Source organism: Elaeis guineensis, chromosome 13 (genome assembly GCF_000442705.2).
Source record: "Elaeis guineensis isolate ETL-2024a chromosome 13, EG11, whole genome shotgun sequence".
Lineage (NCBI taxonomy): Eukaryota > Viridiplantae > Streptophyta > Magnoliopsida > Arecales > Arecaceae > Elaeis > Elaeis guineensis.
In genome coordinates, this window is record NC_026005.2 from 12,888,256 (window position 1) to 12,912,713 (window position 24,458).

The 24,458-nt window shown below is 37.4% G+C and overlaps 2 protein-coding genes and 1 long non-coding RNA gene across 3 annotated transcripts; all 3 read right to left on the bottom strand.

Annotated features, from left to right (window-relative positions):
* Window positions 1–455: 455 nt before the first annotated feature.
* On the bottom strand, window positions 456–3,294 carry LOC105056702 (protein TIFY 10a). Its single transcript, XM_010939006.3, has 5 exons — window positions 3,036–3,294; window positions 2,084–2,261; window positions 1,165–1,445; window positions 1,001–1,058; window positions 456–881 (listed from the first exon to the last, which is right to left on the bottom strand). Exons 1-5 carry the CDS (start codon window positions 3,187–3,189, stop codon window positions 737–739), a joined length of 816 nt encoding a protein of 271 aa, XP_010937308.1. The 5' UTR covers window positions 3,190–3,294; the 3' UTR covers window positions 456–736.
* On the bottom strand, window positions 1,672–2,077 carry LOC109506557 (uncharacterized). Its single transcript, XR_002165946.3, has 2 exons — window positions 1,875–2,077; window positions 1,672–1,760 (listed from the first exon to the last, which is right to left on the bottom strand). It is a non-coding gene; the product is annotated as an uncharacterized lncRNA (long non-coding RNA).
* A 5,781-nt stretch (window positions 3,295–9,075) lies between the features above and the next one.
* On the bottom strand, window positions 9,076–21,766 carry LOC105056703 (probable polygalacturonase). Its single transcript, XM_073247544.1, has 5 exons — window positions 21,046–21,766; window positions 18,856–18,976; window positions 15,252–15,500; window positions 10,958–11,111; window positions 9,076–9,879 (listed from the first exon to the last, which is right to left on the bottom strand). Exons 1-5 carry the CDS (start codon window positions 21,475–21,477, stop codon window positions 9,354–9,356), a joined length of 1,482 nt encoding a protein of 493 aa, XP_073103645.1. The 5' UTR covers window positions 21,478–21,766; the 3' UTR covers window positions 9,076–9,353.
* Between the last annotated feature and the right edge of the window lie 2,692 nt (window positions 21,767–24,458).

Consider the following 24,458-nt stretch of genomic DNA (forward strand, 5'->3'; position numbering starts at 1 on the left):
AAAATGAAAACTCAATATATTGAAGAGGTTCATTTACAATTAGTTTTAAATTTTAATATGTGGATTAAAAGACTCAATTTTCTCCTTTGAATTTGACAGGTGGACAAATCTAGAGAAATCTTAATCTAATAAAGTTGACGGTTCAAACAGAATTTTCATTTCTCCCTGTTCAAGTTAAAATTCACTGATCGACCAATTAAGATATCTGTAATAGTGTACTGTAGGAATCATGCCCAAATGACAATATCTAGCAAGATATGGTCATTTGAGACACGAATTGAAGTTACATACCTTCAGTTCTGCAACTGTAACTTGATAACTTCATTTCACCTCCATCAATCTGAGAAATAGAGCTTCTTCTGTCCATTGCTCTCCATTAATTGCAACATTTTTTCAAAGAAATTATCAATCAACAATAATCAAGGTTAACTCTGATAAAAATTTAAGTAACAATATTGTCAACTACGAAGATCAAAACAAGTCATTCTATAAAGGCTCCAAGGGAAAGACATGAATACATACACCTAAAAGTGTTCGTTCTTTCTCGCATCTACACAGCAGCCATAAGCTGCCATCTGTTAACAAAAGGAAGAATTCTCAACTCTAACTCGACAGCGGAAACAACAGAATTTCTTCCCAAATGAAACACAGACCAAAACCCTAGAGTCCTTCAGAATACAAATGTTAGACCCATGTAGTAGGCTTAGCTCAGTGCACGACCATGGATCGCCAAATCTCATCTGCTGGACTCCGAGTTGAAGCTTAGGCTTGGTTTTGAGACCTGTGGACCCAAACCAAGCCATGGCTGACTCTCCTCCTGTTTGACAGGAGCAACCATTTCTGAAGAGCCATTTACTTGATATGGTGCCTTGGTGTTGATCCTGAGAAAATTTAAAGGGTTTTTATATGAGATTGATAGAACAATAGTCACAAATTTGGCAACAAACATCATAATTCAGCATTTGTCATAAAAGCGCATTGTTGGGCAAGGATTACCCACCGGTCCTTTCTTTTCTCAAGGAATCGATGGAGCGATGCCCTTCTTGCTATGGGGAGATCTGTCATTCAAATAGCACAAATATTAGCATCCTTTGCTGCATGCTTGCTAGGTTATTGGTTATACTATCATAGACAGGCATCTTGTCACAAAGAGAGATTTCTTACTGGAAGCATTAGGTTGGGCTGGCTTTTGAACTTGGCCTTGAGCCGTCACCGAAGGGTTAGCAGGAGTGGACACCGACACAGGAGTTTCATTGGAGAGACCATTTGAGTGGTCCACCGCTGCAGTGGCTTTAGAGGAAGAGGGAACATAGCCCAAATTTTGGGCATTGGAGGTCCCCTTGCTTGCTATCTGCATCAGATCCTTGGCCTTCTCAGCTGGAAAATTGTCGAACACCAGCACCTTCCCGCCATAAAAGATGGTCAACTGGGCCTTCTCTCGTTCCCTGCAGAACATCCATGAGGATGATCAGAATTTACTTCAAATATACATCAACATTAAGTAAAGAAGAAATAGATCTCATATTATGTGTTAATTTTTTTTTCCTCACTATCAAAATTGCATGCAAAGAAGAGTACTTTCAGACAGTCAGCTATTGAAAATTGACGTCTGACAAAGGCTGTTTGAGGGTACTATGCCATCCAATGGATCATTCATCATTCAACTGAGAATTTGACCGAAGTTATTGCCACATGCCAAGAGTCTTGATGTATTTAATCATAACAAGTGCATACCCAACAACCCAAGTAGCAACAACAACCTAAAAATAAATAAATAAATAAACCAAGTTGCTGGCCAAGCATGTGCTTCCTGGATAGCTTTTTTCTAATATACATATATCTGGTTTTTTGAGAGGAAAGTTTGGAATAACCACCTAAAAATTACTTGTTTTGAAGGCCATCTCCACACCATTTCCCCACTTCCTAGTAAGCTATCATAAGCTCCGAGATAAAACTTAAGGTGTCTATGGTGTACCTATAACCCTAAGAAGGAATTTGATGTGAAAAGATATAAGATATTGGGCATTTCCGCAATATCGAATAGATTTGTGGGTAAAGAGCTGCGTGGGTTCAGAGTTCTAACCCGACATCCGATGTCTTGCCGGTCTCGTCTCCGAACCCGGCGCGCTGGGGAAACAGGTCCATGGCGTTTCCTCGAGAACCGTCGTCGTCGCCGGCCCTTTCCCTCTCCTCGCCACCCGAAACGTCGGCGCCCGGTAAGAAGCTCATCGTGGTCCGCGGCCGAAACGTCTCAGTGTTGCCTGCAAAGAAATAACCCCCAAAAAAAAAAAAAAATCATAATCAACAAAGAGAGAGAGGAATAGGACCACCTCTGGACCGTTGAAAAATCGGCCACACACATGGGAGACTGGGACATGGCAGCTTCGTCGAAACCTAGGGTCCAGATCAACCGGTTGAATTAAGGAGCTTATCGTACGGTAAAAGTTATTTTGCTAAGAGTACGGTGAGAGTTTTTTAAAGTGTGCGCTGGGAGGGCAGACGAGGACTAAAAATCAAATCATCGCTTCTAACGAAATTAGATTTTTTTTCAGAAAAAAAATCGGCGGTCATGAGATCCATAATCTCGACTCCATTAAGCCTTAATCCCACCGTATCAAAAAATTAAGCCTTAATCCCAAACTAGTTGGGTTGGCTACATGGATTTCTTCCTCCATTTCACTTGATTTAGAGCTGTACAAGCTAAGAAAGTTTGAGATGTCAAGAGGAAAGATCCGTAATCTTGAAGAGAACAAAGAAAAATAAGACCAAAAAATTTCTTCAAATTCGAGAAAAGATGTTAAAAAAAAGAAAAACGAGATGGGAGGATGAAGAGATAAGGGGAGAAAACCCCATATTAACACAACTAGCAGAATCCATGATCTCCTTAAAGGCTACCAAGGTTTTCTTCAGAATCCAACGAGCATACCCAAAAACAAAAAAAAAAAAAAAAAAAAAAAGGAAAAACCCAGATATCAGAGTCACCAAAATCCCTCCTAATTCCGTAATTTTTTTTCAAAAAAAAAAAAAAATCTAACCTTTGGCGGTTTCTTGAGGGCGAGGAGCCATCCCAAGACCGAGATCGGCGATGCTCCCCTTCTCCTTGATGTACTGGCTCAGAAGACTGCAAGTAACCGCAAAATTAGACTTCTCCCCCGATCTCCCCGCAAGTTTCCGCCCCATCTCCGCCATCTCCCTCGCCGCCGATCCCAATATCGAACCAATAAATCCTCTCTCTTTCTCCAAATCCGATTCCTTCCTTCCCACCCCTCTCTCTCTCTCCGGTCACCTCGCCTTTTCTCTTTCTTTATACTTGTGAGTGCCCTCCCCTATTTGCCGGTTGTGGCTGAGAATTTTAAACACGTGACTGGCTACAGGATTAAAGAAGCCGGACATGAATCAAACAAAGAATAAAATAATATATCTCATTAAAAACAAAGCAATTTTATTATCTTAATATTTAATTTCGAGATAATAAACATTGTTTATTTACTTCTTTCGTCTCCGTGACAGACGCCGTTGACGGGGAATCACGTGGAATAAAAGGATTGGGGATACGCCTATGTTGAATGGGGAAACTTGGGATACGGCCGAGGATTTTGGGGAATCCGTTTCCCGGGGATATCGAATTATGTCATGTGCTGGCAGTGGGTCGTCGATCGGACGGTTCGAAATGAATGCCTGCTGTTTGTCGGAATCTCCGAGATCAGAATTGTTGCGTTGATCTAAAGCAGGCTACGCTTGTCCGTGGATTCGCATAGAAATAAATATGCGGGAGATGGTTCTACCGTCCGCCTTGTTCGTTTGATTTCATCTGGTCCGTTGTTACGTGGCGTCATGCAGAAACATTGTGTGACACCATGCGCGTGTTCTTACGATAGTGTTGCCCGCATAGAACTCCACCGGTAGGAACTGGGTAGCGGATGGAGTTCCCGTTCTGCTATGGATTAGATTAAAGGTGAACTCCTGAAATATGATACGTGGCGCTCGCTCCGTGCGTTCGCTTTGGTTGAGGCATACACGGGTGAGGGGTATAGCATAGCATTATATTGGACACGTTTGGATGCAGAACAAGGTGGCGTTTAAGCTGTTGGAGGATATTTTGGCTATGCAATCCAAGCAAACCTCTCCTGAATACCAGGGACACCAATAAGTGAAATTTATCCCCCATTAAGATCTAAATTAAAAGAAAATTGCCACAGGGTTCCAATTATGTGCATACAAAAAAAGCACAGATTCACTTATAATTTAGTAAAATTTCATTACAAACCAATCTTCCATGTGTACATGTTTGGCAACAAATTCCATAAGTTAAAATGATCCTTTCTTGCCGTATGGTCAGTGGATTCTTCTTATGCATGCAACATGTGTTCTGTAGCATTTCTTAGTATGAAAAATTCTTTAATATTTATTTTTAGAACCTTTCCTCTTTTTTGTTATTTACTTCTTGATCCAATAAAAGAAATAAGCAAAACCAAAGCATCATAATTAAGTAATTACCTAACTAATAAATATACAAGTTTAGTAGGATAGAATATATATATATGGCTTTAGCAAAATTACCAAAAATCACAGCTATCATTATTTCTTATCATGTGCATTGTGTATGCTCGATGTTGATCTATTAAAGCCAAAATAAGTTTGATAAAAGATTTGTGTGGACTAAGTAATTTATCTCCATCTTGGTTAAGGTAATTGTCACATGTCAACTTAAATTGGATGATTTGAAATCATGATTATAGCTCCAACCTACCAAACATGTTCCAAGCTTGACTTGTATTTTTGGATCAAGGACTGATTCAGGATTTTGAAATGAAAGAGACAAGCTTAAAAAAAAAATATGGCAATGTTTACCAAGGAAACCGGTAGGAAGCTACCTAAGACTGCCTTATCAATTGTCATAATCTAGTTTCATGGCAATTTCAACCTATATTTAATTTTTCAATAATTTTTAAAAGACTGTTGACTGGTTCCTAGTTTTACATGTATGTAGCTCCGGTGTCCATTTTCTATCATGGCTCTATGGCGACTAGAATTAAAGGGGACCAAGCATAGAAATCTCACTTTAAGGGAAGGGGACAAAGATAGATGTAACTATAACAGATATAATAAGAGAACTCCAAATTAGTCCAATGATTTTTTTTTTTTAAGACAAAAGACCTTTTAAATATCTTATTAACAATTAAAAATGAAATAAAATAAAACTATACAACTGCACAATTTCTACAAAATTTAATAAAAATTTACAAAAACTATATAAGCTATTGACGCATTAGTTTCACCTATTATAGTGCAGTGCTATTCTTCCGATACTTAAATGTCAGCGACTAATTAATGGTTTCTCTCTGGTTATATGGATATTTGTGTATCCACCATTTAACTTGTTATCCCATTATTTTTTTTTAACTTTGACACTCTATATGAGATTTTTTTTTTTCCTACCAAAAAAATAAAAAAAATCTAGCTGGGCTTTGTTCTTCCTATATGGTAAAGCATAGAGGAGTCTCACCATGACACTTCTATAAGGTACAATCCATGATCCACTATTAGGTGTCAAAGTACTCCTCCATATGATACCAAACACATGGAGGCAACACTTTAAAGCACCATGGTTGAATTAACATACCTAATTATCAGCATATACAACATCGATAGAACCGAGGGAGCAAACATTATCAATTCTACAAACTTAGTTTGCTTCCACAGACACAACATGTAATTACTCTTATTGTAAAGAAAATCTCTAGAGATATGGAACTCCTAGTGCACATCAAGAGCATGCAGCTTCTTGTTTCCCCATTTTTGTGATCAAGATTTATTATTATTGCCATGGATCCTGGCTTGCATTGTTGGGAATATCTTTGCGTAGATTCTTAGCAAAGCACGTTGCTAAATCTTTTTGTAGCAGCTAACCAAAGGACAAATTTGTGAAGTTGGTGATGCCATCCCTTTTAGCTGCCCATTCCTCGCGGCATGCCATGATACAAAGTTGTACTTGGACAAGAGTGCGGAAGACGTGCACTGTGGTCCTGGCCCTCCTGGGTTACTCGGAAAGCAAACCCACCGACCCATGTTGCTTGTTGATTAGAAATCGCCAAAAACGTGCCTGTCCCATAGTGGATGGAGGTACCATGCACCATTGAAGGGGCTAACTATGTTGCATCAATTGAAGGAGCCAAGTTAATTGTACTTGAAAGCTTCGGTTCACTTTTATGAAAAAGATCTTGTGGATGAGGGAGGACTGATTCAACCACCAGTTCTGTAGAACAGACTTAGTCCCATAAATGTAAGCAGGACAACGTCTCCTAATCTTTCACATGGTGTCCAAGCATTGCAAGTAGCACGGCAAGTAATTGATAGGGACGGATCGATCATAAATTTTGCATTCCATTTGGCAAGTTTGGATTTGCAGGATCAGCACATATTGCTTCTAAATTTTCAATATAGACTTGTTTAAAACCTTCATTTGTGTGAATAGACCATGTACTTGGGCAGGTTACTTCTGACTAGTCATCATATGATCTTGTCTCTTCTTTGAGAAATATAATCATATTTTTTATTGATGGATTAAAGTCTTTCATATATCATCAGAATCAACATATAGTGCGAGAAAATTTTGTATGCTAAATCCAAGCAAATGGACTCATCTTTATCTTGCATTGAATTCCATCCAACAAAAAACAAATCGGTTAAAAGAAGAAGATACACTCAAATCTTTTTTTTTTTAAAAAAGGGAGAGAAAAGAAAAGATTTGCTCAAATTAAGTAGATCACCGGTGTCCCCCTTATTTCCTTTTTCACAACGAAAACATCCTGTTGGACATGCAAATCACGTAAAATACTTATATTACACAATTCTTTATTTATTTGCAAGTTTTTTCAGATAAAGTTATTTATGTAAAAGTTTTGGTTATTCATTTGAGAACACAAAATTCACAACTATATGATGTGTTTCTATTTCATCTCGCTTCATATAATTATAAACATCAAACAAAAAACAAAGTACCGATTAAAAAAGCGGAAGTGTATTTATTTTATCATAAAAATAAAAGAAATCTTTAGCATAAAATATTGATGAGATCGTAAAATCATAACCATCATTAGATACCATGATAACATTCCAAAAGCCAGGTCTTCGGGGGAGGGGAAGAAGAAATCATGGCCGGAGATTCCGACTTTCATGATTCCATTAATTTGCCGTTACCTTCCAACCGGTCCCCACGCGCTTGTAGCGGGGACCGCACGTTATGTTCTGGAGGTCTATCCAGAACGGGCTCGCTTAGCTGGGAGATCATACCGCGTTGCGTGCAAAGTTGGACCGCTCGTTCGATCTGCATCGGACGGCTGGGGGTAGGAGAAGCACGCGATCAATTGGACGTTGGGTGCGGCAGAGTTCTCCGCTTTTGGCGATTGGACCGGCAACATCGCTTGCCGGCTTTGGACTTTTCCAATCAACAATACGGCGTTGCAGCACGTGATCCATATTTCCTTGCCCCTATAGTCTACCTATTCCACGTAGGATGTTGATAAATCCTAACCCTTTTCCAGATTTTTTTTGTTTTTTTTAATAGATCCGCCACCTCTCTCTTTTTCTCTGTCTAGAATTGTCTAGAAAAAAAAAACAAAAATGATATGGCACTAAAGAAGAGATAAGACTGATATTTAAATAGAATAATTATGTACATGATCTTTTTTTTTTTTTTTTTTCCTTATTCTTTTGTAGTTTGTTCATTAAAAACACTGCTATATTATAGTCTCGTGATGTAGAGAGGAATCACGGGAGATCCAAGGAGCTCTTGAAGCTTGTGAGTACTGCTTTAGAGCAGTGTTAATCACGAAGAACATTTGATCTCACTGCGTGCATATCTGCATCATTGCCTCTTAATGCAAGCCAAAATCTCTACATCTGTGCATAATTCATCTTATTTTTGGTTGTACTTTCCTAGCTCCTTTTGTATTATTTGCATTGTGAATTGCGTCTATAATGAGGCAACGAGGATGGTGGAAGATGGTTGAACCGTTGAATGATTTTCTAAGTGATTTTTCTGAATTATCATTGAACTTACGTCCAAAACTATCAAATGTCAGTGAGCATCAAATCTATGCCAGAACCTTTGAAATCTCATATAAAGCCATTTGTAGCTAGACTGTTTCTGTTTATATTTTCTTTTGTTTATATTTTCTTTTGTTTGGACACTCGATTCCATTGATGACGCCACACACGCCAAACACACAAACACATTAAATGAGGCCCTCTATATAGTTAACTCTTGCTCTTACGTTGGACTCCTGTTTGCAGCCAGACTTTAGTTTTAAGAGGCACGATCATTCTTATATTGTCAATGAGATAAGCCCCAACAGGAAGAGGGTAAAAAAAGGCAAAGAAAGAATGATGGATTCAGAAGTTTCAAATGCATATAAGAGAGACTGATTCCTTGTGCACCCCTGATGAGATCATAACCATCGACAAAGCTCTCTTGTTTCAAATATATGTCATGAACTAGATGAGCAAGTAACTAGAATTTCAACGAGGCCTTTGAAGCAAACTTTGTCCCATCTTGCATGAAAGAAGACTACTCGCACAAACTCACAAAAATGATAAAGCATCACCCAGGTTCACCTTTGGCGTCGTATATTTAACTCAATTATAAAGTATATAAGTTTGTAAAGCAACTATTTTCATATGTGCATTGATGCTTCTTCTTGCCATAGGAATTCTCATTCAATGCCTGCTTGGATGTTTCTGCAGAAATCAGTCCTCATGACCTGGCCCCCAATCCAAATCCTAGGCTGTAGGTCTGTTGGTTTGCAGGAAGAAAAAAAATCATGATCTTTTTCTTTTCCACTTGGGAGGGAGAGAGTGTTGGGTTGATATGGTCCATGCTCAAAAAGCTACTCAACTCACTAATCATGCAGGAAATACAGCCTAATTCTACTAAATTACCCAAACAGGCCCTTGATTACCTGAACAAATGATTTAGTTGCAGATTCTATGGACGCTATTCAACTCGTTAGCATGCCACATGTATAAATTACAGGGAAAAGAAACCAACGATCTGCAAGACCATAAAATTGGAAGCATGTAAAACTATGAACACTAGCCAGCTCACACGAGATGGCAGTGAAAAGCTAGTAGTTCTTTTTATCAAAAAAAAAAAAAAAAAAGGAAAAGCCAATAGCCTTTTTTTTTTGGGTAAGAGAAAAGCCAATAGTTCCCAACCGAAAATCACAATAAAAAGCTACTAGTTAGCAGAAGCCACAGGCAGCCAAGGAAAATATTTTCCATCAAAAAGAAAAGAAAAGTAAAAAAAAAACTGAAGAAACTATCTCATATGAGCAAAGAATGATGAATAATTCTCAGACGTCATAATCTGTTAACGTCGCATTCCGTGATGTCGAACGTCTCACCAGCCGCCCCTGCTCGTCATATTGGTCAAGGTTTTCACATGGCGCCGGGAATATTTTTCCAATCGCACGCCCCCAAACATATGCACACTGGAAGAGACGCTTCTTCTTTTTGGCTATGCCGACGTTCATATCACTGAAACTGATGTCCCTTATGGGGATCTCCTCGCTGCCTTGGATCCGGACAGCGATCCGGACAGCCCGCCCATAGATCCCATGGAAGGTAATGTTTTCGACGCTTGGGATGGCCTTAGGATCAAAGCCATCGTCCGGGTGCTCATTGTAGTCGGTTTTGACAACGATTCCCACAAGGAGGTTATCGAACGTCAGGTTGCGGTAGGAGACGTCGCGGATGTAACCTCCCCTCCCAGTAGCGGTCTTTATCCTCACACCACGCTTCGAATTCCATACAAGAATATTTTCCAATGTGATATTGGAAATCCCACCCGACATCTCGCTGCCGATTGACACTCCCGCACTGCAATAAGTAATATTGTGAAAGCAATCAAAGGACGAAAAAACTGGAACAGGATAGCGAGCAGATTAAGGAACGGGGAAAAAGGATAATAAATAAGAAGAAATATGGATACCAAGATTGCATTCTTTTCCACTAGCAACATAGCTAAAAGGTCTTGCACTCTTATTGCAGTTATGTTAAAATTTCTTTATTCATCTTCAATGGTGTTACACCCTAAATCAAAGCACGAAAAATCTCCTGAGTGATTTGGCGAGCAGAGCGTAAAATTTGATTTCGGTTGTTGAGCTCCTTGTCTACAATGGTGCAGCGTTGTTTCCAGAAATTACAGGTCTAGATATAGAGGACAGATGTTGCCATCTACTTGTGTGGATGTTACTTTGAAAGGGTAGGTTCTGATTTCACAGAATAGAATATATCAAAGCATTTATTTGAAGGATAAAATAGATGGTGCAACTACCGCAAGTAAACTTGAAAGAGTGTATTCACACAGGACTCCGTTTGTTACCACCTCGCCCCCGCCCCCCCCCCCTTCCCACCAAAAAGAAAAAAAGAAAGAGGAGATCTCTGCAGAACCATAGAGGTTGTTTATGATTTTTTTTTTTTTAATTTCACTTTGAAGGAGGAAAAAACAACAACGTCTATAGCAAGACTGTACGTCTACTTGGAACGCCGAGCCCACAACGCTACAGTAGGTAAAGTCATTCAGTCAGATAAACAGTAGCAGAGAAGCATTAAACCAACTTATTCATTCTTCCCCAACATATGAAGTCCGAATTTTTTTCATGATTCGCGTGAAGAAAATTTGGTTTTTCTTGGTTTTCCGTTCCTGGTTCATGCACATCTCAGTGTGTTTAATTTAGTTCTTATACATTCTCCAAGTGAATCTAGATGCATGAGGACAGTAGCATTTTCATGGCCGCTCAAAGGATCAGGGATAATATGAACAGTGCGCTTAAGATCATTCAGTGCTTTCCATATTAAGCACATGCTGTCCCTATAAAGGTACATAATGATGTGAAAAAAGAATTTCCCATGTCCAAAAAAAGATACATAATAATGTGAAGAAAGAATTTCTCACCTCACAACAGTGCGAAGTACAACATTGCGGATTAAAATGTTGGTCGATGGTCGCCCATATGCAATTCCATACTGATCCCAACCACTCTTTATTGCTATTCCATCATCACCCACATGTATGTAACAGTTTTCTATAACCATATCCTCACAAGAATCTGTACAAGCAATGAGAACTTGTAAAATTGGCTCAGTTTTCGTACAAATGCACTCAAGCATGCTGCATGGTAAATGTGGAATGAAATAAAAGGAATATATATTGAAAAAAAGATAAAAACAAACAACCATGGTAGACATATGACTATAAGAGAGAATGCAATATCGAACAGATATTAAGTGGATAATTACAGTAATTTGATAAGATGACATTGTTAAGTACTGGATTAGATATAATTATTACACCTATCATGATTAAATGGAGTCCAGATTGTGGAGAAACCGGAAAGAAATTCTTAAAAGATGTGCTACAGGCCCCCATAGCATAAGTCGAAGGATTTAATTGAAAAAGTTTGAAAAGAGACAAATTAACCAATATAATAAATAAACAATAGCAAGAAAAAGCAAGTAAATTTTATTTCACCGCCATATCACTATATTCTGAAGTTCGTAATGCATGGCTCCTTCAGTGTCTTTATATAACTCATGCTGGATATTCAGTAAGCAAAAATTCTTCTTGCCTACCAAGATTGGGGACCCAAGTTTCGGGGCAATAAGCCACTGTTCCAAAAATGGGTACATTTCCAATTCTTAATATATGGAAACTCCTTTAAATCCATTCTAAAAGCAGTACCCCTCCAAGGCCCTCGAGCTTTTGATATTTTTTGTTCTCTAGAATTAAGATTTCTGTCTCTTCAAAAAAGAAAAGTGTTTCTGTCTCAATTAAAAGCTTAATGATGTCTTTTATACATATTGCTAATCCAGTTCCCAAGAAACATGCACTAGGTAATATGAATTATGACCAAAACAGTTTCTTGAAGCAGAAGGCTGATTGAATCAAGTTCAAGAATTGTGCCAAATCTACAGATCATGTGCATGAATAGAACCTAAATTACCGTTTGCTGCACCAGTCCCTGAGATGTTTGGACCTGCCAACTTTTGATTTGGGGCCCACATAGAAACAACCAAGTTGTCGATGTAAGTAGTGTGTTTGTGAACTTGTTTAGGTGACTTCCATCTAAGAACATGCAAATCCCATGCCCATTCTAGATGTGATGCTATAATTTCTTGCAAGAAAATTAAGTTTGTCAAGGAATTTATCAGCAGTCCTTTGTTTTATAATTGAACATACTGACTTCTGTTTGAGGAATGATAATGCATGCTTTCATTTCCAGTTTCTATCCTCTGGAATTTGACTGCCAGCCCCTTTCAGCCATCTATAGGCATTATCATACGCTCTCACTGTTCAAGTGATATTATGTGGTCAGAAGAACCAATATGAGACAATAAATAAGCACTCATAGACTGTTATTTTTAATGCTAATACCACATTAGATATACCTATAATATAATCCTTAGATATGAAACAGAATTGATTATGCAGGAAACACTCAATAACAATGTTATTTACTGCTATTAACCTTTATTTCCCTTTATGACAGCTAACAATGACATCAGATGGAAATGTGCTTACAAATAAGGGCTATAATATTGTGGTATATTATGATCTTCATTTCAACTCAATGACAACTATGACTGCATCATATAATGGACAGTACAAATGTTATTTAACATTATTAGCACTTATGAAGTATAATAATATTTTATATACAAATATATTTTTCATTATTATTATTATTATTATTATTATTATTATTATTATTATTTATATATACTATGTCCTCATGGCAGCTTACCAGCTCTTTCCTGTTACAACTGGCTGATGTCAGCCTCAATAAAGCAGTCAGAAGGTTGGACGCACGACAAACCAGCAGGCAGGCTATAAGATGGATAAACACAATCATGCATGCAAGTGTCCACCCACTGCATGCATACATAATGGTTCTGGGCCAATAGCAATTATATGGCCATAATGGTATTGCTAAAACAATGCTTATAGTAAGATGATACAGTAATAAGTTGTACCATTTTAACTACATACCTGTAAATTACAATGTTGTAATAGCTAATAACATTTTCAGCATTCGGTCATTATATGCCATAATGGCAATATTAATATCATGCTTGATACCAACCCCGCCTATAATTCTTTTTGGATTGAAGTAAGAATTTATATTCATCTTTTGTGGTAAAAATATCAAAACCTAAACAACCTTAAATTTATCTCTCTTGCTATAGAAGTAAAATAGAAATAAAATGTATAATAGTATAATTCTACATTTAGATAGTTTGATAATAAAAGAATTTCTCTTTCCCTCTTGACCTGATTTGGGGTCTCAAAGATAAAATAGAACCACCAAACAAAAGTTGGAGTCGCTTGTCAATCCAAGTAAAAGGAAACCCATTGGTATCATATTTAATTTGGTATCTCAGTTGAGGATTGGTTGGTAATCGTCCAATTAATATTACCTCCCTGTAAACAACAGCCAACCATCAAATATTCCTCCCTCTTACATCAATACATCCATTGCATGTGCCAAGTAATATTTCATCGATTGTTCGGATCATAGATGCCCATCAAATATTTAACAGTTATTTGTCACAAGCATTGCAGATGCCACGAGAAATTTCATAATTTAATGGAATCACATTTGCCTATTAAAGATTCCCTTATTCATACATGTGTATCCCATGTCAATTGATGGGATACCAATAGTCCATCAAGCACTCCTCGATTCATCCAAGTGTATGAGTGCATTGCATGTGCCATATGATCTTGATGGGTGATGGTATCACAATCATCCAAAAAATGCTCCTTTTTGACTGGTGATGGATACAGAATGACACGAATGATGTCTGGCATTTTGTCAGTTAATGGCATCAAATCGGTCCATCAAATACTCCCTTCTCTTAATTGGCCAATAATGCCTTAGCCCTTGCATTGATATAATCCAAGACTCCAAGTAGTTAATCAGATACTTTGTCCTAGACTTGTTATGTACAATGCATCCCAGGATTAACATTTCAAGTATGATCAAGTGAGCATACCACATAACCATGTTATTCAATCACAATTTTCCTGTTGAATTCCACTTTCCATAACTATACTGGCATTCCTGAAAACCAAGCTTATGCAGTGAGATCCCAGCACTCACCATAGAATCACAACAAAGTACCAGCTGCTTTTCTATTTCAAGCAGGGTACACATCCTCCCTCCCTCCCTCCCTCTCTCTCTCTCTCTCTCTCTCTCTCTGTGTATGTGTGTGTGTTTGTTTTAAGAGCAGGGTAGCCATTTTCCTAGAGACCATCATACCTTGAGGATATACTTTATTGGGAAGCCTTGAACAAAGGGAGTGAAGGATAGAGCTAGCAAAATAAAGGGGAGATGAACAAATGTAGGCGTGTGTGAATGTCGAGGAGGCCCAAGAGGAAACAAAACCAGATGGATTTCTCGCTGCCTTTTGCAGTTGGTCATAATATATGGGTCCATTTATAGGAGGGCTCAAGTCACCTACATCCTATTAATTCAAACAACCCGTAGATAACCCTCCAAACTGAGAAGCCATGCTCCTAAATATTAGGTCATGCATGCGTGCATGGGCTCATGTATACATGCAGGTGCAGGTGCCCGTCTGTCTTATATGCAGGGGTGCATGCAAGACAAGTATGTGTTTGCATATATCTGAGTGTGTACATCTGTATGAGGGGACACAAAACACATGGTATCAATAGGCATGGTATGCTAAAATGCACAGTAAAATGTACAGTGGACCATGCAAATTTAGCATCGAACACCTTGATCATGATCTATGCATATTAAACACACATGAACCAAGATTCAGAAGCTTTGAATGCTTATAAGCCACAAATCATATCTCATCATGAAAACAGTCCTTTGTGTGACTTTCTGATGCTCAAGAGTTCTCCAAAACATTTGACAATTGGACTTAAGACATGCAACATATCATGGATCGAATTGAATGTAAAGTTTCAATTTGGATCATCATCATTCATTTTGTGCTGATAATGATTAGGCTGAATTCTCAAAGAGTACATGCATATAAACACATACAAAACCAGTGTAAGATAAAAAGATAAACTAGCTCTACTTAATGGTTCTGCATGTTAAAAAAGCATATAATAACCATATATTTCATAGAAAGGAGATGGGGTTTGCACATAAGTGAAACAAAAGAAAGAAAGTAAGAGACCAACTTTGAACAAAAGGATACATGCTTACCAGGATCTATTCCATCTGTGTTTGGAGCACTATGAAGAGGGGCCAAGATGGTCACGTTTGAAATAATGACATTCTTGCAGTCATAAGGATGGAGTGTCCAGAAAGGAGGATTACGCAGAGTTATATTGGAAATTACTATATCTCTGGACCACATAATCTGTACAAGGGGCCCTCTTGTGTGCTTGAGAAGTTTATTTTGAAATTTTGACCACCATGATGCGCCTTGTCCATCTATGGTTCCATTATGTCCTTGAGGAAAAAAAGGCATCAATCATTAGAAGCAACTTGCTTACCAATAATTTTAAGAACTATGTTTTAATGGACTACCAGATGGCAAAAAGTTGTTGGATTCCATAAAGTTTATCCTAGCAGGAATTAACTCTAGAACAACAAGTTGATTATTTTTCTCATCCTTTAGGGCAGAGGTGTTGATCAAAAAATTTTCCGAAATTAGATCATGACACAAATTAAATTGACTACCATTCAATTCTCAAAGAAGAAAACATACAAGAAAAAGACCCAGCTAATAATAAGTGGCTTTCTGAATGCTGTTTATTTGTAATTACAGAATGACATTTTATCCTGGCAGAAGCAAGCACAGGCAATGAAAGCCTTCCAGAACATATATTCCATGTGAATTAGAAAACAGTATGAATCTACTCTTTGTGCTATGCCTCTAAATGCAACAGTTATGAGATCCTACTAAAACATATTGCATTTCTTCCCTTCATTGGTTCCAAGTGGCAAACAGAAGCTCACTTTGATCTTGCCTTGTGGCTTAAATAAATAAATCCTGTGCATATCATTATTGATAGGCACCCTCTATACTCCCTCTAGATGCTAAAAAAAACACAATATTTCTACACTTACAGAAGTCATCCGTTTTTCCTAACTGGTAGAAAGAGAACAAGATCATAACAGAAGTAACCATTTTACCCGACAAACTGGCAAACAAATATATGGCAGGCAGAAAGATAATACTAAGATAAAGATAGAATCTATCTTCCATATATGGCAGGCAGAAAGATAATACTAAGATAAAGATAAAATCTATCTTCCATACCACATGTATATCTTCATAGGATTCAGTAAGTAGAAGTAACAAATGATGAAAGCAACAAATTTAAGAGGATGTATATGGCACACTTGGGAGATTCAACAATAATGCAGAAAGCTTTTTGCATCAGTAAACCAAGGAATAAATGAAAAACAAAACTGATAACGGAAAAAAGGTTGAACAGATACTTGCTGACTGGAAGACAGAAAACTGTGCTTCTCATTAAGGCATTTGTTAGACTAAAGTGGCTCACCTTTCCTCTATTCTGACAAAGTTATGTATTGGTGATCAATTTGTTAGGCCCAATTTAGAAAAGTGTAAAGCAATTTTGAGGATAAATTGGCTTATACTGGTAATTTTAGGTAAGCTTAGATCGGGTAGGGCCTGCTGGAAGGTGGAAAATTAAGTGTGTTTTCATCGAGGCATTTGTTTTACTAAAGTGGCTACTCTTTCATCTATTCTAGCATGGTTAAGTATTGGTTATCAATTTGTTAGGCCCAAGTTGGAAAAGTGGAAAATTATTGGTTTACACCAGGTAAGTTTAATTTTGGGTAGGTTTTGTTGGGATAGGGCCAATCTGTGTCAGATAAATGCTGTTATCCCAAGTAATGGTTGCAGGTTTTTTATTTCACTGTTTGAATGCTGTCTGAGAATAAAAAAATGTTGTTCTATATGATAGCAGGATAAGTTCAGAAATGGTTATTTTTCCAACTTGGACAAGCTTGCCCTTCTAATATTAGCTTACAAACCTCATTTCTAGGTAAAACTTCATGCATATGCTTAGGCTGCTTATCATAGCTTATAGGAACTAAACCTAGGCTATGAGAGTTAGGCTTTGATCGGACATGTATGGTTCATCTAAACTTTATAGTAACTTCTAAAATGTACGAAAAGTGAAAATGCATTGCACTATCATATTTGCTCAATCATACACAATATGCCTAAGCTACTTCCTTGTCCAACCTGATGTTGTGGACATGATATCAAGCCGCTCTTGAACTCCAAGACAATTTCCTTAATAGTAAAATCTAGTATACTTTCCTCTAAATTTCGAACTTGTATGGTACACCAACATTCTCTATCAATCAAGATACTAATCATTATCCAAGGCAACAATAGCAGAGATATGTAGCTGTAAACATAAGTTCTCTTCTCCTAAATCTTTCCCTCATAAGGTTAAACAAGAGGAAGTTGCAGGTGGGAGGATTTATTGTGATCGGGGGCTTGCCCTTTCTTCACCCTTCCCTGCTTTTCTCTTTTTGCTAAGTAGGAGGATGTGAAACGCAGGGGGTGTCAAATGTTGATAACAGTGGGTGCAAGCTAGTCGGGTAGACTTGGATCTATCCCAAACCAAATCCCTACTTAGACCCACATAGGAAACTCATATCAGAAATTAAGACCCACAAGTTGGCATGGATCCCAAATTAGGATCTCCAACCAGGTCTGTATGGATCTCATAAAACTGGAACCCAGCCAATCAAACCCAAACTGATCCCATTTCCCCCATAAAAATTAGTTCAAAATTCTGGGTCTACCTCTAAAATCTAAGACCTTGCCCGGAGCCGGATCCACCCAACCCAGACCCAATAAGTCATATGCTGGATTTGCATCTGAATTTAGATCTGAAGCCAGTCCAAGTTGAGCCTGGACCAAGCTGAACACTCAGTTAACAGACATAAATGATATTGTACTTTTCCGCAATAAAAAGATGCTCCGTGCACTGGTAAACATCAGCCCCAACCTTAAGATCTGATCATGTGGCCCATCGAAAACCCAAACAAGATTGTGTTTTAACATTTAAGGCTGACTCATCACAAGAAAGCCACTCATATGCATAATCAAAGATTCAAACAAAATTGAAGTTTGCACTATTTCAAAATGATCCAAGATCTTCTTTAAGCAATCAATCAATCATATCCAAGTGGAAGCAGATTCTTTGAATGCAACTTCAAATGCAATCAAGCCTCGAAACATTCAAATGTCATTAACTAATTGTGGATAGTTCCAGGAACGGTGACTTGAAGCATCTGAATTTATTTATCCTTTTTCTAATGAGTGGCACCTAAGTAGAGGTTCCATGTTGTCAAAAGAATCAAGCAACTTTTCAGCATGTTTCCTAGGAACAAATTTGGATTTCAAATGTCAAAGAATTGCTGTTCAACAGCAAAACTATATTTGCAAGCTTATACTATTTGTAGATTCTACTTAAGAAAGATTAAGATATTGTGAAATACAGATAAGCAAGTTATAGGCATGTTTACTGGGAACTGTTTGGATTGCAGATTTTAAGACTCAGATTATGAGAAAGCAAAAGAAAACTTATATTTAAATTTATGTAGGGTTCCCTTGTTACCTTGTCTTTACGTTTTTATCTGAGTCGTTTGTTGAAGTCTCTTTTTATATTTTCATTCTAGCATGATTATTAACAGAAAAGGACAAGAAACTGAAAATAATAATATTATATAGGGAAAGAGAGGGGGGAGATGGACCGGTGAGGAAAAAAAAAATATATCTATATGTATCTATTTACATATATAATTGACTAACCTGTTATAACCACATCCTTAAGATATTGACCATGGATCAGACTTCCATATCGAGGTCCTTTCTTCTCCCTCCCATACCCATATGATGGTAATGGAGGCATTAAAGGCCAGTATTTCTCATCCTGTTACAGTGCAGAAACAAATTCCAATTAAATATTTAATAATGCCCTTAACATATCCATATTGATAGCAAAAGAACTACATAATGTTTGTTGATTATGGTTCAGTTAGATAGTATAAGAACATCAAAACAATGGATAACTTTGCCATGATTTAAGCATCATATTGCAAGATCCAACCAATAATAGTCTCCTTGTGATAAATTATCTCATACGTTTGGAAGATCAAAATATTGCCTTTTTACAGTGCAGGTATCACATTTGGAAACAGACCTACAACAGGCATCCTCAATCTCATAAGATTATATGGTAAGGTGGTTCTCAATTAATAATGTCATGAATAGATGAAACAATCATGACCATGAGATAAAGAGTTTAACTGCCAAAAATAAATTAATATCTAAATATATGAGGGCATCAAAACCTCCTAGTCAACCTCATAATTACTGCAGATTCTTTTAACTTTATTTTACAGAACTAAAATTTATCGGTAATCTGTGATATAAGTAATAAGCTATGATTTACAAGGACAAGTCCATATACAATCTTGTCTACTTAGTAGTTGCATAGCCCACAATCAGGATACACACAGCATTTGATTGCTTACTTGAAACCCTTTTATGTCTTTTTGGTTTTATGATTTGCCATAATTTCAAGCAATCAAATTTGTAGAAATTATACCAAAAAAATTATAGAATTGATTAACATTTGATTGACAAATTTAATAATATATTATCCCACAACTGACCAAAAGGTGAACAATTTGCTCAGCAGGAATTGATCACAAAAAAGAAACGAAAAGAAAAGAAGCAGGCCATTTGCTTCATCAATCTTTATCTCCAACATCGCAAGATAGCTAGTTTGATTGAAAAGACATAGTGGTGTACTTTTCTTGACGTCATAGTTTTGTATAATGGTAGTTAGAACACTAACATGAGCTCCTTATTGAGATTATCAATCCAAACTGACCAGCAGACATCAACTAGAGTTCCGCTGCTGCCCTGGGGCCTGGTGACTGGTGCCATCATGGACCACATGGCGTGAGATGAACGACAGAATTTTTAGACCAAAGAAATCAGATGAGGGTGGTGTTGTGCAGGACATGGTTTCTACTTTCTAGTCTCAGAATGGGTATCTGTTCTCAGAATAGAGAACAAATTCCAAGTTCTGAAGTTGTTTCAAAGCACCTCACTACTTCCCCAGATTCCCATCCCAAATCTCTCCCCATTGCCTAAATAAAAACATGGGTTTGTTCCATTACCAGTGGTGTCAGAACAAAAAACCACTTAGATGGGCAGTACCATTATCTTGGCACAATTTGTTTGCTTATGAACATAGATATTGGCCCAAATAGTTGGGACAAGGCTGGATGATGGTTATTGTTATGCTTATAAACATATATAATGACATTACTCACGTGAAACATGCATGAACCAAATGCTTTCCCAGAGAAAGGCCAGAAGGTGGCCAGAAGGTGAAAGGCAGAGCATATGAAGTAGTTGTCAACAAAGGTGTGAGGAAAAAAAAGGCTACACAAAGGATGAGATATGATGATGTTATAAAGTGCAAGAAATGAAGAATACAGATCAGAAGCCTTGGTAAGCGTCCAACCAGTTGATGAATAGAAACTTGACAGGTCATATACTAGTGGCAAAGCAGATGAACTCAATACATAAAAGAAACATTAGAATAAGGCTGATACCATAATAAATTTCAAATTTGACTACAAATAATGAGACTATGATACCCTCTATCTACCAAATAGTACACCACAACGGGAAGAAAACCCATGACAAAAAGCTACGTGAGGAAAACTGGAACATGAAAATCCCGATATACTGCCTCGACAATGCTTCATCCTTACCCAAGTAATTGCAACTAAAGTCCTACTTCCACTCAACAAGATAAATCTCGATGCAGTTATAAGAACAAATTGGGGAAAATACGTAACGTTATTTTATGAACCTCAGAAATTGAGCAATGAAAGCATGGGTGATTGTCAAACACTCAATACTCAGCGATCACCTTTCGCCGATAAGAGGAAAAAAAAATAAAATTTTTATATCCCTCACCTCGGTTCCAAGAATCACTGCACCTTCGGCGAGGAAAAGAGTCATGTGACTAGTGAGATTAAAAGGCGCTGTGAGCCAGACACCACGCTGCACATTGAGCTGCCCGCCACCTCTCTCCGATAATTTCGAGATCGCCTCCACAGCACGCTCGAACGCCATGGTGTTCAACGTGACCCCATCCCCAACCCCCCCGAAATCGGTCAAATTGAACACCACCGGACGGAGCATCGGGGGCCACTGCCGGGGCGGCAGCTGCCCCTTCTGGTAAATCCGGAGCACATTCACGGCGCTCCTCTGCCATATAATACTACACGCGAACAAGGAGACCCAGAGCACCGCAAAGAGGATCTTGTGGGACGAGAGGGTCCAGACGATTCGCCGCCGCTGGTGGTGAAAGTGGAATCTACCGCTAGGTGAGTACATATCCATCATGATCCGAATCAAAGAGAATCAGAGAGGAGGAAAGCAGAGTCCGATCGATTTCTTCGCCGTTTCTCTACGGAAAACGGCGAGATTTGCCTCGGAGGGCAATCGGATCCGGAGGACGGAGAGGGCTTGTGTTGGAGGGGAATCGAATCAGAAAGACGAAGCCGGGTTGTGTTGGAGCGTTGAAAACGGGGTTCGTGGAATTGGGGAAGGAATTAGGGATTAAGTAGGGCTTTGCCCATCAAATAAGAGTTTCAAAAAGGGCGGGACTTCGAAGATGACAAGGGTGTAGGGATGAAGGGGACGTCGCGGGAGAGTTGCCGGTGAACCATCCCGTGCATCGTAGCCATTGGATTGTCATTGAACGGTTTGATCCCTCGGATCCTAACTTAAGACCATCAATGCAAAATTAGCATGGTGCCGGATTAAATTGGAATCTACGGGGTTCTTTCCTTATCAGTATTTTGCAATATTCTTTCCTTCGTTATCTCTAATCTAATTGCAATATTAATTGCAAGAGAATTTGAGTCCTACCAAAAAAAATAAAGGGTTTGTTATATAGCACATCTGGCATCTTGATTTAGGACAAAATTTTTCTTTCGTACAAGTCCATCTTAATATGATAGTAGTGACCATAGTGATATCAACTGATGCTATTGGCCACATATATTATATAAAAATTAGGAGTGCATGTGAGTGCAGTTGGATTTAATTTCAATTGATAGTAGTATTTGTAGAATGGTACTTCACATTATGAGCTTAACAATTGTGTCTTACTAGTACATTCTTTCTTTTTAGTTAGGATATTACATTGAGAGTGAGAGAGATAAGACGGAGGGAGTGAAGGGGAGTGTAATTTTAAGACCTGCCATAAGAAAGGAGTTATTATCATGATATATCTATTTATGACAATTTGATCTTGAATAATTTTATATTTTGTAGAGATCTTCGTATCATTAGTAGCAATTTTAGTGATTACAACAATAATTATTGGCTAGATAAATTTGTAGATAGGGTTGGATGTTTATTTCCTTCCAAACCATAATGTTAATTGCAGGATGGTACTTTATTCCATGTGCTTAATAACAGTATTTGATAAGCATATTTTTTCTTTTTTTTTTAATATTTTCATTCTAGCTATGACATTTATTAAAGTGAAAAAGGGTGGGAGATAGGGCGGCATGCATTAGGAAAGGAGTTATTTACGATGATGATAATAGTATACTTCCTATGTTGCTATCCTTGTATCTATGATTAATAATGAACACATTGATCCCAATAAAATATAATTATGAAGGTGAATGATTTCCATATTCCTATTGTCACATTTTTTTTGAGAAAAATTAACTTTCCTCTATCTTTTTGAAAACTTTAAAGGTATGAAGTTTTGACTTCTTATTGGATCAATTTATTAACATGACATCAAACTGTATTTCATTAATATAGTAAGAATAGATTCTATTTCCGCTTATGGATAATGTTACCATGTTTGATTTTTTGCTTTAGATACTGATAATTAAGAATATTTCCCTTATTTGCTCATCAAATACTGTATTACAGATTTCTAACCAACTATTTTTGTGAGCTCGTTGAATATGGGAGGGTTATAATGAAACTAAAGAGAAAAGTGGATAAGTAAGATATTATAGACTTGGTTCTACCATCTTGCCTGCATCACAGCAGTATCTCCTGAGTTATATTTGGTCGTCTTGTTACCCATGGTATGAGAAACTTTCCTTATGCATGATACAGACACTAATTCTTACCAATATTCATACTATAGACTTTTTCTGCAACTTTTTGGGAGCACATATCTGACAAGAGTGGATCTATGGATCACCGAGCACGCTGATTGAGTTGCCATACCCAAAAGTCCTTCTTACTTCAGGCAAGACCAGTGGTGTGCAAGAACATATGACTTTTCAAAATAAGATAAAAATAAAAAATAAAAATAAGATAAATAAATTATATTTTATTTAAAATTTTATTCGAAAAAATTAGTTGAAAGATATTATTTAAAATTTTTGATCTTATAAAAATATCAAAAAATTTTTCAACGAATAATCGATATAAGTTTAGATATATGCCCTCACGGATCCTCACATACTCCCTCTATTTGAGTCTTAATATTTTTGCCAGACTAAATTAGGAATGGTAAAATCGATCCGACCTGATAGGTATGCACCCTATCCAAATCCGGTCAAATTCGAAAAATAAAGTTTGATCGGATTTGGATAAAATCCGAAAACTGTAGCATGGGTATGAATCGGATATGGATAGTATTGTTTTTTATCCAAACTCGAATCCGAACCCGACCTGAATCTACGGATATGGGTAATATCCAAATCTATATCCAAATATATATATTTATAATTATATTTTGATAATTCTGTTTTGGTTGATAATATGCATAAAATTATTTTAATTATTTATATGTTCTATGTTGAATTGTAATTCTATTTCTATGTTTGATTTCTATAAATCTGAACTTGTAAATTATGTTCTATGTTGAATTGATAATTTTATTTTGATTGATAATATGCATAAAATTATTTTGGTTATTTTTTTTTAGATATGGGATAGGCATGGGGCGGATATGGGTAGGGTATGAGAAAATGGATTATCCGTGGGTATCTCCGAACCTATTAGGTATGGAGATGGATATCTCTTTTCTTATCCGATCGGATATTGGATAGAATTTGGATATAGGATATTAAGTTCGGATTTGGAGATGGATAGTACAATACCTGATCCAAACCCTATCCATTGCCATCCCTAGACTGTATGTTCAAATTTATGCATTCATTCATAAATACCATGATCGGTTCGTAGTCAATCCAATAAACCTGTACTGCATGTCCCCTAGTTCATATGAATTATGGGTCGGATCCGCTCTGATACCATTTTATCTATCATGCCTCGATCCTAAGGCCCAAGCTGAGTGGTGTCATAAATGGTCGCACATCCTTGAGGTTTGATCCCATGGG